Raw genomic sequence first — 15,127 nt, 5'->3', positions numbered from 1 at the left:
TGTAAAAGACACTTGTTGGTGGGTCATATGTGGTTAATACGTCAGATATGAAAGGGTAGTTAAACCCTTATTTTAGAATTTATGTCCTGGAGATTTAAAATAAATGCTGATATAAGGAAGGAAAAAGTAATATAGGGTAGTCAGTGGCGGACTCAGACTGTTTGAAGGGCAGGGGCGGAAAAATAAAAAGGGCACATTCTGCACAACATGGGGCCCAACCAGTGTGCAAAAAGATATGATGCATCATGTATGGCCCTTTCTCTCGTATTCACCACTCTAGAGGGCACTTTTTCAACCACAGTAAGGGCATTAAGAGGGCACTCATTGAGGCACGTTATTGAATTTTCTTGTTCTAGAGGGCTCATCTTCATAATTTATTGCATGAAGGGGCACCAGAGGGCACCCAATAATTTATTTCACATGTAAAGGGCAGCCAATAAGGCACTTTCTCTCGTATTCGCCACTCTTGAGGGGCACTTTTTCAATCAAGGAGGCACGGAGGGGCAGTCGCCCCACCCCCCTCCCCCTGCCCCCCTCCCCCTGAGTCCGCCACTGGGGTAGTGCTATTGCGCTCTCCACTTTTGCTGATGATATGCTGCACATTTCCCCGCTGTTGATGACTTAGGGTGCACTCACATTAGGCCATCTGGCTGTGGCCGTTGGCCGTCGCAACTGTGGCCTGGCCGCGAATTTTTTTTTTTTTTTGCAGGGTGGTAGCGGGAAACTCGTGAATATTCATGAGGGAACTGATCCCTGATTGGCTGGGACTTGTTGGCCGGGACTTGGCTCGCTGGGACTTTGTCAGAGGGCTTGTGTGAAAATCACGAACGCAAATGAATTAAACGTTGCTATAAATCAACACGAATAATTTGACACATGATACCCACTACACGGCAACTCTATAGCTACCTTTCTGTAAGTACAAACGTTAGCTCACTCGTCTAAAAGCCCCTGTGAAACTGTTATGTGTCACGGGGGCTACTGTAGTAAATCCTTTTTGTATTTATTATATTTTATAACGTTATGTATAGCGCATCGGCAAATGAATTAAACGTTGTAAATTAACACGAACCATTTTAGAAATAATGTGACACATGATACCCACCTACTATACGGCAACTCTATACTGCCCTACAAATGCAAAGTGCAGTAACTACGTATTTTGTCAAAATTGAGTTCAGACTGAAAATGGGTTTTATAACACCTTTTTTGTCTTGAGACAAAAACTATTTTTCTTCCTATAAAGGTATTAATTGAGAGTATCACCACTATTGCACCTGAAACAGGTTTGGCCGGCCAGTATGAATACTTTGAAGGCATTTTTCTCAGTTTCAATGTTGGCGTAGTTACTGCACTTTGCCTTTGTCTACCTGTAAGAGCCATTTTCCGGTTTTTCAGTTATGTTGTAATGTCTGTGTTGACCACTGAGTGGTGTTGCCGTATTGCGGGTACAGGTGTAAAGGGGACGTCATTTGGGGTACCTCTGTTGTTTGACCCCGGAAGGGCATACGGTTTTTGACCGCAAGAAATACAAAGTTGTTGTTATGTCACTGAGGATCTATGAATGTATTCCGTATTCCCATGCAATTGGTGTCATGGTGAGGAAATAAACGGGTTGTAAATCGGAGACGATCGCACGGATCAATCATTGCTTCACGTAGCTGCATAGTAGGCTACTGGAAACATCAACACAGCGCGTCAACCAGGTCACCCGGGAGTCAAACCACACGGAGCACACCCATTGGATGTGGCTCGTATACTACCTTTCTGTAAGTACAAACGTTAGCTCACTCGTCTAAAAGCCCCTGTGAAACTGTTATGTGTCACAGCCTGGGCTACTGTAGTAAATCATTTTTTTTATTTATTATATTTTATAACGTTATGTATAGCGCGTCGCAGTGCTTTCGGCAGCTGGTGATTGTTTCCAAGTTTTTTTTTTCTAATTGTTGTCCATCCATGTCTTGATATTTCCATTAAGATTCCATTCTGTTCTGTTTCTAGAAGTAGTGAGCATAATGGCAGGATTTATTAAAGCTTGCAACATTTGCCAGACACATGTCAACTTTGAGGAGATGGAGCTGCTGGAGGTTAGGTGTAGATGGATAAGAGTAAAAACCTTATGATTTCTGATATTTGTTCATAGTGGTTCTGCCACACCCCACAACCAATTACATTATAGAAAGAAGGGCCATAAAATCTGTAGGCCTGTTCATAGAATATTTTCGCGTAGGGCTAAATGAATTTTAATATTGATTTTCACCTATCAATCCACCTAGGCTACTACACGGCAACTCTATAGCTACCTTTCTGTGAGTGCCAAAACAAACGTTAGCTCGTAATGCTAACTCGTCTAAAAACAACTATTGTATAACATGTGTCACACTATTGATACAATGATTTGTGTTGATTTATAACAACGTTTCATTTATTTGCGTTCGTGATTTTCACAAGCCCTCTGTTTTCACAAGCCCTCTGACAAAGTCCCAGCGAGCCAAGTCCCAACCAATGAGGGATGAGTTCCCTCATGAATATTCACGAGCTTCCCGCTACCACCCTGCAAAAAATAAACTCGCGGCCTGGCCGCGGTAGGCTCTTGTACATACGTCATCACGTCAAAACACGTCATCCCCAAGCGTCCGCTGCATGGACCATAATAAAGTCTGCCGCCAGTCAGAGTTTTAAAAACAATGGACAACAACACAGAGAACACACCAACAGTTGAACCGCTTGACGCGATGTTTACCGTTTAATGGGAAAGAAGACTCGTCGCCTTTATTATGTCCGTGGTCGTCGCATGGACTAGGCCTACATCCAGCTCAGGTTGCGTAGCCGTGCGTGTGCGCGTGTTGGCTCATTAGCATCTGTACTGTAGCGGCCCGTACCGTAGCAGCACATCTCTCCCAAGTGGCCAAATTGGCCTGGCCTGGCCAGACTGGCCACACTCACACTGGCAGATTTGAGCATGGTTAGGTGTGAAAACGGCCACGGCCAGATGGCCTAGGGTGAGTGCACCCTTATTCAAGGAATATTTTCTTATTTTCATCTTATCTCATAACTGGTGAATATGGCGGAGTTTCCTCCTTCCTAGCCAAAGTTAAAGGTGGATACACATTCTTTCAGACTGCATTTTCAACCTTCTAAACCTTCATCATACCCAAGAACCTTGTTGAATATGGAGAGCGGTTTCCTCTTTCCCAGCTAACGTTAATAGGGATACACATTCTTTCAGACTGCATTTCCACCTCCTACAAATGTTTGTAGGCCTCTCTGAAATCTACATTTGTTATTGTCATAATAATAAAGATGCTTTGTTAACATCTCAACTTTTTTTTGTAGAGAGGAAACATGTTCCTGGTGGGTGAGGCTGCCTCTGACTGAAGGAGCTGCCCAGTGCAGTCAGTGTGTTGTGCATGCTTTGGACAAGTTCCCGATCAGGCAGGATAGCCTGGCCATCATTCTACTGTCTCCCACCCCCTCCAATTGGTCAATTGGGCCTCCAAAGGGTTATCAGGTATGATTTGAAGAGTAAAAAATTCAACACAGTAGGTCATCATCTGTACATTATAGAGGGGGTTACATATTTTGGTAGAAGCATGTCCAGCCTGGAAAATTCACTCAATGGCTTTGAGTAATGAAAAGGGCTATATAAATTCAATACATTATTATCGTGATAATTTTTATTATTTACCCTTTGAGGAGGTGGAATTCAGAATCCTTTACAACAATATCCTAAGGGAGGCTTACATTTGTAGTGGATTAAAGAAACATAATGTTGTTTACAATGCTTCATTCAGTTAAATGTAAAACTAAATGTAAAAAATTTTAATTGAGGCGAGTAATTGCATCTTGATTTTACAATATCGAATCTGAATTTGAATTGACCAAAATCCTTAAATTACATTTAAAGGATGAAGAATTCGACTCACATTGTCAAAATATGGAATGAAAAAAAAAATATATATATTTGTTTTTCCCGTAGACATTCTCAATTCAGTGCAATTAATTATACAAAGACCGCACGTGTAGAAGAAGCATTGCTTTTGAGAGATGATCAAAGGGTTACTTAGCAAAACCTTCTTGATAGGTGTTGAATGAAACAAACCAAATGTGTCTAATTTATAATTAAGAGATCGTAGCGTAGTAATGTAGCTCCCTCTTCCCTTAATGCATGCGTGCTCCCGGAAACGGGGACACGCTTTATATCGAGGGCATTTACTCGGCATGACACCTGTGGATGTTCTTGACATGTAGGATGAGCATGAGAACAATTATAAAAAAAACAGCTGAAGAAATGTTGAATGTGTTTTTGTTTTGCATGTCAAAGTGATGCAGAGTAGTGAAATATAAAATTGTGAAGGAGGTAGGCCTACATAAGCAGAAGTAAAGAAGCGTTCACAATGGAGTGTTTAGAATGTAAGACATGGTTAATGTTACTTTTTTTTGTCAGGAATCAACAATTTCAGAGGAACAAACACTTGCACATATTATCAGTTTTTGCTTCTCCCAGTTCTAAAGATTTGAGAATTAAATGATTACGATTTTAATTTTAATTTGTAGGCAGCAGACCGTGTAGACAATGGAGTTTGAACCCAAACCTTCAGCTGGGAGTCCACCTTCAGGACCACCAGAGCCTCCTACCCCCCATAGCTCATGCTATCAGATGGCTACACTATTCTCCTGCAACGCTGGGTCCTGAAACGTGTACGGGATTATCAGACCCAATTTTCTGGCTTCAATCTTTGAACTTAAAAGTCCAAGCTCCCCTTTAAAGAGCTGCATGTGCTGGTGTGGAACTCTTTCAGAGAAATACTCTTCAGGGTAGTGGCCAAGGGGCACCTGTTGGGATGAACACAGGTTAAATACATGTAATAACACACACACACACACACACACACACACACACACACACACACACACACACACACACACACACACACACACACACACACACACACACACACACACACACATTAAATATAATACTATAACAGAGCACATTAATTAATACGACATTGAATATAACACATACAGAAGATAACTTTACTCGTCATACTATAAATATGACAGGGAGTAAGCCTTAGTATACATTAACTACTTGATTAACATACTCAGGGCATTACCATAGTATAGTATACTGCAAATACTCCAGGGAATAAGTATACAGACTCAAGGAAGTAAGTATAGGTCTACTGAATACTGCAGGATGTACGGTATATTCTACACATAACAACTTACAAAATCGCTGGACTGCTTGCTGAGCAGATACATAACAGCCATGCCATTAACGGTGGCGTTGACATCAGGGAGAGTTTCCAGGAGGGAGCTTTCATCTGCAGTTCCCTTGGATTTCGGCGGGGGGCGCTGTAGGGTCGTTGGAGTGTTGGGCATCCATGAACCGTATTCAAACTAGAAATAAATCGTTATCAGTTCACATTTTTGTCAAATTTTGACAAATACTCAAAGCAAGTCGATCATAAAAAACATAAATTTCAAGAAGGGACCAAAATAATTATTCAGATAAGTGAAAAAATCAGACCTGGCCGTTGTTTACTGCAGCGTGCTGGGAAGAACCGGTGAAGATCACCATGGTGACGAATTTCACCAGCTCAGCTACAGTGTTCAATTTTTGCGGCATTCCTGAGAATTATACATTTTTATATCAAAGAAAACTTTACTTGGATTAGTGAAAATGTGTTTGGCAGTATGTCTATTCCCTGTATTATTTCTTTCAACCACCTAAGATGATCTCATTTATTTTGCTCGAAGCTCACCAGATTCCGGCCGTGAAAGGAATCCATGTACAAAGATGCCCAGAACCCAGGTCTGTAGCTCTGTGTCTCGCTGGACATCAGAGTCTTCTTTGTAGTAGTAGCCAAGCACTCCCTGAACAAACCTGTATCACACACGTAGAGTAGCAGTGCCGAAGAATTAGATGGCGGGAGCTACGGGGGGCTAGATTGTTTATTGCAGGTGCTAATACATTTTGATGCAACAAACAATGATGAATAACAAATAATCCTACACACTACAATATGATACAAATAAACCAATCAAATTACACATCAAGCAGCAACAGTCATCACTTACGCAAACGTAAAATATGATTTCATAGTTGTTATAAGTCATTCGTGTGTGTGTGTGTGTGTGTGTGTGTGTGTGTGTGTGTGTGTGTGTGTGTGTGTGTGTGTGTGTGTGTGTGTGTGTGTGTGTGTGTGTGTTAATAAAGGCATGGCAACTATCAGGGTCGTGCGTATTATGGACCTGGACACCCGTCTGGTTTTTCCAATGCTGCTCCACATTATTATTAAAAACATGTTCTTTCCTATGAATATTTTTCAACACAAAATCAGAACGTTTTTTGGAGGGGGGCTTAGTGGATGTCAGCTATATTCAGGGAGAGCTTATTTTATTGACCATTGTAGCAGCAGTGCATACATTCTCACATTTCACAACGAGACTTCAACTTCTTCTCCCCTCGACCAGTTTTATGATACAGAACCTGGAGCCTGGAACCACATGCACATAGTTGATAGACAGCCAGGGGTTACACTCTTTCTCTTTAAAGGGGACATATTATGGTATACACATATATTTTTTTTTTTGGGGTATAGTTTTTGGTCTCTGGTGATCCCACACGCATACAAACTTTGAAAAAAGTCTGTAGGCCTACATGATTTTTTTTGAGTGAGCTACGCATTTCTGAAAGTACCCCGCCTACAGATACCAAACGAGCGAGTCAGTTTCGGTGCCCCCTCCTACGTAGGAAGGGGGCACACTTGAATATTACCTCCCACTCCCCCACTCCCCTCCAATCAGGGCATAGCTAAGATTTTGTGGACCAGCGGACGAGCAGGTCCGGCGGGGTGAACTCGGCCCTAGCCCTGCAACTAAGCTCCGGTTGAACAATCCCTTTCTCTGCCGGACTGCCGCCAAAGCTTTGAAGTTTCTGCGGCAGCTCCGGCGGTGTACTCTGGGAGCTGAACTGGTCCGGCGGGGGTATGTCTCGGCGGCAAGTCCGGCAGCTCAGCTCCCATAGTGCAATCCCTTTCTCCATGTCGCGGTTCATGGACTTCAGAGAGTCGGGGCCAAGTTCCTTTCCCCCAATTCCTCTCACCCATGGCCAAGATATCCCTCACTACGAGGCTTTCCTTGTTGTGGAAGTGCCAGAGAGATTTTGGCAGTGAAATAAGATATAATATCATATAAATACCCATACATAATACTATTATTATATTATATAAATATAGAGCTCCAGGAGTTCGCAAACGGCAACAATCCCTTCTCCATGCTGGGGTTCAGTCTGACAGCTCATTGTTCAACGGGCAGCAGCTAATTTGCATTAAAGCAGGTGTGATGTTCAGCGCTAACAATTCATCATAGGCTATTATTGTACAGTAAACGTAGTACACTGGTTTATGTCTATAGTTTGACTGCTTTTATGTTCTGTAAGTGTTTCTATTACCTGTTGATGATGTCCCACATCTGGAAGCCATCCTCTCTGTAGTAGAAGTCGGGCACAGACTCCAGCCCTCTCTCCTTGATGTCATCCCGAATGCAGAGCGAGGTGTAGGTCATAGATGATGTGGCTCGTTGCAGGATTTTTTGCAAAGCCTCTCCACCAGAAGAGGTGATCTTGGGAAGCAATCACATTGTTACACTAACCATCAGGGTGGAAAGGATGACCAATAAATGCTACAATATCATAAACACATGCCCATTTTTCATAAAGTTATATGAAATAAGGCATATGCTATCGCTTCATTAAAGGGGTTCTGCCATGCCTGGCTAGTTCCTAACATAAGAGAGTAGGCTTCTACTGTTTCCTACCCCGTGTTGTGAAAATAATTTAGGTCTGCAACATGAAATATTTCCATGAAAAATTATTCTGAAAGTTGGACCATTGATCATTATTGGTCAGGTATTTGTATTCTCCTTTGGTTCGAATCAGAAAAATAACATCAATGGTCCAACTATTTAGACATAGTTACTGCAGACCCCAATCTTTGTCTCAGAAGGCATGAAGCAGTTTTCTCTTATACAAGTAAAAAGCAGAATGTGACGGCAACAACATGTGTAGATATGGTCTGCTCCCTACCGTATTGAAAATTCCACTCTCAGATATGAGTAGGTTCCGGGCTAGGGCGTTTATCTGGAGGGTGTAGCGAGTGTGTGGAACCAGGAGCTAGCCACAAAAAGGAAAAGCAAAATATTTTTTATTCAGATGTATCATATTGAAAGGTTTCCTATAATGCTCTGTCAATTAATATTTTAGATGGAGAGTTTATGATATAATGCAGAAGAACGGTCACCTTGTACAGTGGATGCACCATGGGCAGGTTACCCAGGAGTGAGACAGAAAAGACTTCTGCCAGAAGATGAGTGCGGAGCAAGTGGGAGTTAAGCTGGTGGTCCTGGAAATCTGCACTTCTGACAAACATCTTGGCCAACAACCAGTCGTACTCTGAGTCGGTAGGAAAGAAGATGGGGTTGTCCTTTGATGGTTCCTGCTTCAACTATAGAAAAGACACAGAGCTCACAGAATGAATTGGAAAAATCACTTTGATTTATATTGGGATTTCCTAAAAGTTTCCATGCAGTTACATGGTTATTTCATAAAGTTTCCATACATCAGCCATAATTTGGGGATGGAATGAAGTGTTAATATCAACCCTTACCTGGATAGCTATGGGCATCAGCTAATCCTCAGGGGTTTTGTGGAGCAGGACGAGGGGGGCCATCAGGTACTGCTGCTTGCCATTAACCTTGTTGGCTTTCAGTCCATCCAAGAGTTTGTAGTCACAGAGGAATATGTTTCCGCTCTGTTTGAATATGAGATAACATGTTTCAAATTACTAGGGTGTCTTTGAAATACATTTTACAACAATGGTGTTCCTGCAAACCCAGGCTTCTATGACAGTTCTATTTATTTTTGCTACTAACTATTGTAACTACTATTGGTTAGTCGAAAATAATAATAACAGCTTCTTCTGAAACTGATAATTGTGTTAATTTACAGAAGCACCTTAGTGAAATAATCTAAAACAACTAAGGCAGCAACCTCCCTAATTATAAGCCGTTTTCAGACATGTCTCTGCATTTTCACCGTATTTGTATATCAGGAGACTCGACCCTGAAGGTGATTCACACTTGATGCTTCATTTGCGGACATCGATGTTGACGATATTCAAAATGTTTGTTCCTCTGAAATTGTTGGTTCCTGCAAAAATGTAACATTAGGCATGTGTAGTACATTTGAAACACTCAATTGTGAACGCTTCTTTACTTCTGCTTATGTATCTCCTGCACCTTTTTTAATTTCACTATGATGCATCCCTTTTACATACAAAACACAAACACATTCAACATTTCTTCAGTGGTTCGTTTTAATTCATTGATTCATTGTTCTCATGCTCTTCATACATGTCAAGACCATCCACAGGTGTCATGCCCAGTAAGTACCCTGATATAAAGCGTGTCCCAGTTTGCGGGAGTGCGCATGCATTCAGGGAAGGGGGAGCTACACATTACCATGCTACGATTTAACTTAACAAAATTATAAGACACATTTGGATTGTTTGATTTATCTTTTTAGTTTTGTACTTTCATCAACAAGGCAGCGAGGTAACACTTTGCTTATTGCTCAGAATCAATGCTTCTTCTCTAACCTTTGTATTATTAATTGCAATGAATTGAGAATGTTTACTGTAAGGCAATGATGTTTTTCTTTCTATCATTTGACAATGCTGATATATTTCTTCGTCATCCTTTGTCAGGTAAGGATTTTGTCAATTTACATTCACGTTCGATACTGTAAAATCAAGATGCTATTACTCTCCTCACTTATATTTACTTGACTCAAGTTTTACATTTAACTGAAGGAGGCATTGTAAACCACATTTGGTTTTTTTAATCTACTACAAATTTAAGCCTACCTTATGATATTGTTGTAAAGGATATTCAACCTTCTTGAAGGGTAAATAATAAAAAACAATCATGATTACAATGTATTGCATTTATATATCCCTTTTCCTTAAGCTAAGGCCACACTGCATGCGTTATTCAGGTTAAAAAACGTGCATAACGCGCCTAACTTGACGCTTGATCATTGTGTGTCACAAAAATGGTTCAACGCGCCTGTGGCTGCGCTGGATTTAGGAGTCCGAGGTAGGAAACCCAAACGCCGCCGTGTTTGGGTGCATGATAGAGTTTAGATCGGGTTTGATTAAATAATCTCGGATATAAATTACAATAATCGGGTTAAATAACTTCACATGGGGTGTCAGCAGTCGGTTGCACCAGCAGAACGTAAAGCCGATCATAAGTTTGGGTGTAAAGTCTGCCTTAACCCTACGCTTGACGTAGCTAGTGTCAAACTAAAGGTGTTCTAAATTTTGGTTGCACCACCATAACTTAAGTTGTAACGTTACTAGTAGTGCATCAATTGTACCAGTGTCGCTTTTAATGACGTTTAGATAATTTCAAGCCAATCATTGACAGCTAACAATGTAAACAGGAATTACCGGCAAGTTTCCACCTTATCCTAGTGAAGACGCGTTAGCACCCAAATGAGAGGGCAAACAAAACAGTTTCAGTCATTTATTCTCTAAAATTTGCTTGGACGGTATGGCGTGAGGTTAAGCTATTTGATGGCGGATTTTATAATAAATAAATAAATAAAATATTCCGCCCGGCAAAACCAAAATCAAGCATACATCAAACATCATCATAATAAAGAAATGGATCGATACGGTCACGGACAATCCGTTCCCGCCGCAAACCGCGTTGAAACTCCTCTTCCCATTGCTCAAAACGAATAGCCATCTTTAACCTGCCTTAGTGTTGAAATCTTTTTACGTTTTTTTCTTTTAACGGTTCTTTATCGTTAGTATGGAACTTACACCAGCTAGAGGGGAGGTGTAAAAGATAAGTTATAACTTAGTGTTACGTTGAAACTATCTGCTTGGTGCAACTGCTATTTTTTTAGTAGAGTGTAAAGTTGAACGTTTGGGTGATTTACGTTCAACGTAGCCTAAGTGGGACCTTACGTTCTGCTGGTGCAACCAGCTGCTGGTGTGTTTCCAGTATCCTATAGTGTTGATCAGCAGAGATATAGGCTGTTTCCCAATTCCTAGGACGCATCCTTCGAAGGCTGTATTCGAAGGATGCGTAAGTAAGTACAGTAAGGTAACACAGCTTTACCAATCTGTGGTCGTCTCTTTCTCGGAGCCGAAGATATATCCCCCGTCGGCTCCGGCGGTGAGTATTCCCCAACTCCTCCAATAAAAGATAAAAGTTATAATTTCTGGCGCCATTTTTGTTGGTTTATTTGGTTTCTTTGTTCTTTTTTTCCCGCGCTGTAACGGAAGCTGTTATTGCTTCCGTTAGTAAACAGAAGCAATAACTTCTGTTTACTGTCAGGTCAGCTGTCAGGGTTGCGGTGACAGGAGCAGCGCGTGGTGGTCACGCAAGGTAAAGGGCGGTAACGGTTTGTTACGTAAACCGGAAATGCTCTGTAGGCTAGACCGTCCCATTTCTTCGGCCTTCGGAGTGTCCTTCGCGGTCTACGTAGACCGCATCCTTCGAAGGACGCGGTCTACGAAGGATGCGTCCTAGGAATTGGGAGTCGAGTCTTGAAAACAAAATGGCGTCGACGGGTGATCTACTGATGGTATTGTGTGTATAAAATGTACTTTTAAATAAACAATCTGTACACTCAAAAAGTTCTGTAACCCTAACCCTAACCTTGTTTTATATGTTAAGACCCTTATTGTACTACCAAAGAAGTGTCGGCTACTTCTAGCCTTTTAAATGGTTTAAAATAGCGATTTAGTTTTTACCATAACCACTGCCCCCATTGTTACAAGTTTATAGCGTTTTGATAGAATCGGCTAAAAACAGCCAACTGAAGAAAGCGTCTATATGCGTTTTTTGTGCTCCAAAACGAACGTTTCAACTCGTTATCATACAAAACATCCCAAATCCGTTTTACACCGGAATTCCCCTTTAACTGGGATAAGGCTGGAACCTGTTTGGAACTGGCCCTAGCACCGGCCCGGAACTGGCTCTTGGTTCTTTTTGGTGTGAAAGCCCCAAAAGTGATCCCTAAATGCCAGTCCACTCGGTTCCACACGGCCAAATTCATTGTCATGTTGATCGCCATCATCATCATCAATCATCGTGGTCGTCGTCCTCTTCATCGTCGTCATCATCATCATCATCGTCGTCTGGCTTTGGAATGTTCTTCCGCTTGCAGATATTGTGTAGAATGGCCAGGGGCGATTCTAGGGAGTGTGGGGGCCCTAGGCAGAGGATTGTTGACGGGGGGGGGGGGGGGGGGGTATGGAGCGATTTTTTATTTTTTATTTGTATTTATTTTTTTGGCTCTAGGGGGCCCCCTAGTAGTGGCCCGGGGCCCCAAGCAATTGCCTGGTATGCCTAATGGGATGCAGCGCCTCTGAGAATGGCACATACAGTGATGACTGCTTGCCCTCTCTGGGGTGAGGCGTATTTCGCCTTGGAGGACATGAAACCGACGTTTCATCTGCCCAAATCCTCTCTCCACAACATTTCGTGTATGTTTGTGTGCTCTAACCTATATGGAGGAACACAGTAAACAATAATAAATATGGATTCAACAAATAAAAGGCGTCAAAGCCAATACGATGTGCATAGGACTAAGCGTAATCTGCGTAATCACCTGCATGTTATACTTTAACTGTGCTTCCGGTTGTGGATTGAGGTAGGGAGTCAAGAGCCACGTCTTGCAGGGATAGCCACTGTCACCCAGCAAGTGACACCCAACTGGTACATGGTGCCTCTCAAAAAGCGAATCATGGGTAGCCAGGCCACTTTGTAACAACATCCAGTAGGCTACGTTAAAATGTGCATCAAAAACAACCTGCGTGTTGATTTAATGCATTTTCTTCCTATACGAACACGACCTCATCTTTTGATAGCGCATTATTTTTATGTGCGTCCCGTCAATAGCAACGACCACACCGGGCATACCTTTGCCATGCAGTTGGCTTTGATACTGTGTAATTGCAGAATGTCCAAAGGAAACCGGATAAACTGTTGTATGATATATGGTCTAGAGAGCGCGTTGATAGTTTGGTTCGTTTATGGCACGGCTGACTGATGGTTGGGATATTCCTAAATCGTCGGCATTTCAAAATTTCATTTTCCCTGTTGCTAAATAACGTAGTGTTGCCAAACATTTTATATCGGGACTAATCTGATTATTCCTGTTAGTCGGGGATGTTATTGCATCCCGCACTAACTCCACAACAAGTTTAATACCCTCACGATATCTCTTCATTACTCACAGTCTTCCATTGTCTCCAAAACATTTCGTCTCGCAGCCATTTTACGATTCTTTGTGAATAGGTCTTACTGAGTTAGGAGTCCTCTTGAGGACTTTTAAGCTCTCCTAGATTTAGGTGCGACTTTTAGGCCTAAAATACTTTGTGAATTGCTCTTAGTGGAAAAAAAGATAGGAGTCCTAAATTTAAGAGTGACACGCCCATTCTTTTTAGGAGGCCCAATCTCATTCATTTGCTACATAGAAAATCTCAACCCTAACCCTCGCTGTTGTGCGTTCACGCGCCGTGGAGCAACGTCCCAATACCACTTTAAGGTAGCTTGAGGGGTAAGGGGGAGGGCTAACATCCCCTCAAAATTGAGATTTTCCATGGGCACCCTCAAAGCGCTTCAGTTCTGACTTGCTCCCACAATACCTAGCGAGAAAACTGAAAATCAAGAAATATCCTAGACAAGATGGAGGGCGAAAAGATGCGACAGGATTGGAAAAACCCAAATGTAAGTGTTTTCTCTGTAATTAACTAGTACTTATTTTATTAATTATACTCTGCAGCCCGGCCGCGAGCTTCGAAGCCCGGCCGTGGACTCTCGGAAGATCGCGAAAGTCCGCGGCCGACTTTCGCGGAAGATCGCGAGGCCGACTTTCGCGGGCCGCCCGACCCCGGTTCTCGGCCGGCAGCCCGGCCATCTACCGGGCTGTGCAGCCCGGCCATCGACCGGGCTGCAGACCGGGCTGCATATCATGTCGTATGATATCCAGATCTTCCATGTTCTAGTGACTCCAGGTTAAAAATACGATTTATACTAATATATTATATTATATTAGTAATATTCTTCGAAGCCCGGCCGTGGACTCTCGGAAGATCGCGAAAGTCCGCGGCCGACTTTCGTGGAAGATCGCGAGGCCGACTTTCGCGGGCCGCTCGACCCCGGTTCTCGGCCGGCAACCCGGCCATCGACCGGGCTCTGCAGCCCGGCCGTCGACCGGGCTCTGCAGACCGGGCTGCATAATATGTCGTATGATATCCAGATCTTCCATGTCCTGGGGTCTCCAGGTTAAAAATAAGATTTATACTAATATATTATATTATATAAGTAATATTATATATACTAATATATTATATTATATTAGTAATATTCTATAAGTATTATTATATATACTAATATATTATATTAGTAATATTACATGGTTAATCCATGTATTTTTTGGCAGTACTATATTGTGTACATAGCTATTATATATTGTACATAACATATGGCCATATCAACCAGTTCTGGCATATAATTCCTAATTCCTTCTTATTCGTTTTCTTTCAGGACTTCGTTGAGTCCACTGCCACCAGCCCCCCCCCCCACCTCTCCCTCATGCTCCTCCACCCCAGGCACCTCTTCCACCATCCCAGACACCCCTTCCAAGAGGAGAGTGCCAGGGAGCAGGCGAGGCATGAGGAGAGCGAGGCAAAGTTGGCGGAATGGTTGAGAAGATGTGATTCTCCACCATTCTCTCAAAAGCTGAGAGAGAGAGTGTGTGTGTGTGTGTGTGTATTTTTAGGTGTGCGTGTGTGTGTAATTTTAGATGCGTGTGTGTGTATTTTTAGATGTGTGGTTCAGTGTTTCTTATTTAAATAAAGTGTTTCTTCTAAAGTGTTCTTGTTCATAACCGATTATTATCTAAGGGTGCACTCACACTAGGCCATCTGGCCGTGGCCGTGGCCTAACCATGCTCAAATCTGCCAGTGTGAGTGTGGCCAGTCTGGCCAGGCCGGGCCAATTTGGCCACTTGGGAGAGGTGTGCTGCTACGGCACG

The 15,127-nt window shown here is 42.4% G+C and overlaps 2 protein-coding genes across 2 annotated transcripts in view; one reads left to right on the top strand and one right to left on the bottom strand.

The window, feature by feature from the left end:
- LOC115537317 (zinc finger and SCAN domain-containing protein 2) overlaps positions 1-15,127 on the top strand; it is a 28,186-nt gene that overhangs the window by 3,703 nt on the left and 9,356 nt on the right. The window lies entirely within an intron of this gene.
- LOC115537318 (hydroperoxide isomerase ALOXE3-like) lies at positions 4,448-8,839 on the bottom strand. The gene is made up of 8 exons (XM_030349150.1): positions 8,676-8,839; positions 8,310-8,513; positions 8,096-8,182; positions 7,463-7,632; positions 5,772-5,893; positions 5,537-5,637; positions 5,236-5,406; positions 4,448-4,836 (listed from the first exon to the last, which is right to left on the bottom strand). The coding sequence occupies exons 1-8, from the start codon at positions 8,691-8,693 to the stop codon at positions 4,657-4,659; spliced, it is 1,053 nt and encodes a 350-aa protein (XP_030205010.1). The 5' UTR covers positions 8,694-8,839; the 3' UTR covers positions 4,448-4,656.

The sequence above is a fragment of the Gadus morhua genome, chromosome 23, assembly GCF_902167405.1.
Source record: "Gadus morhua chromosome 23, gadMor3.0, whole genome shotgun sequence".
NCBI lineage: Eukaryota > Metazoa > Chordata > Actinopteri > Gadiformes > Gadidae > Gadus > Gadus morhua.
This window is presented reverse-complemented; position numbering and strand designations above follow the sequence as displayed.

Excerpts from the sequence above, each read along its gene's own strand:
- LOC115537318 (XM_030349150.1), bottom strand. Across the intron at positions 5,638-5,771 it reads CCTTTCACGGCCGGAATCTG|GAATGCCGCAAAAATTGAAC; the intron begins GTGAGCTTCGAG and ends TATAATTCTCAG. Across the intron at positions 5,407-5,536 it reads CTGCAGTAAACAACGGCCAG|TTTGAATACGGTTCATGGAT; the intron begins GTCTGATTTTTT and ends ATTTATTTCTAG.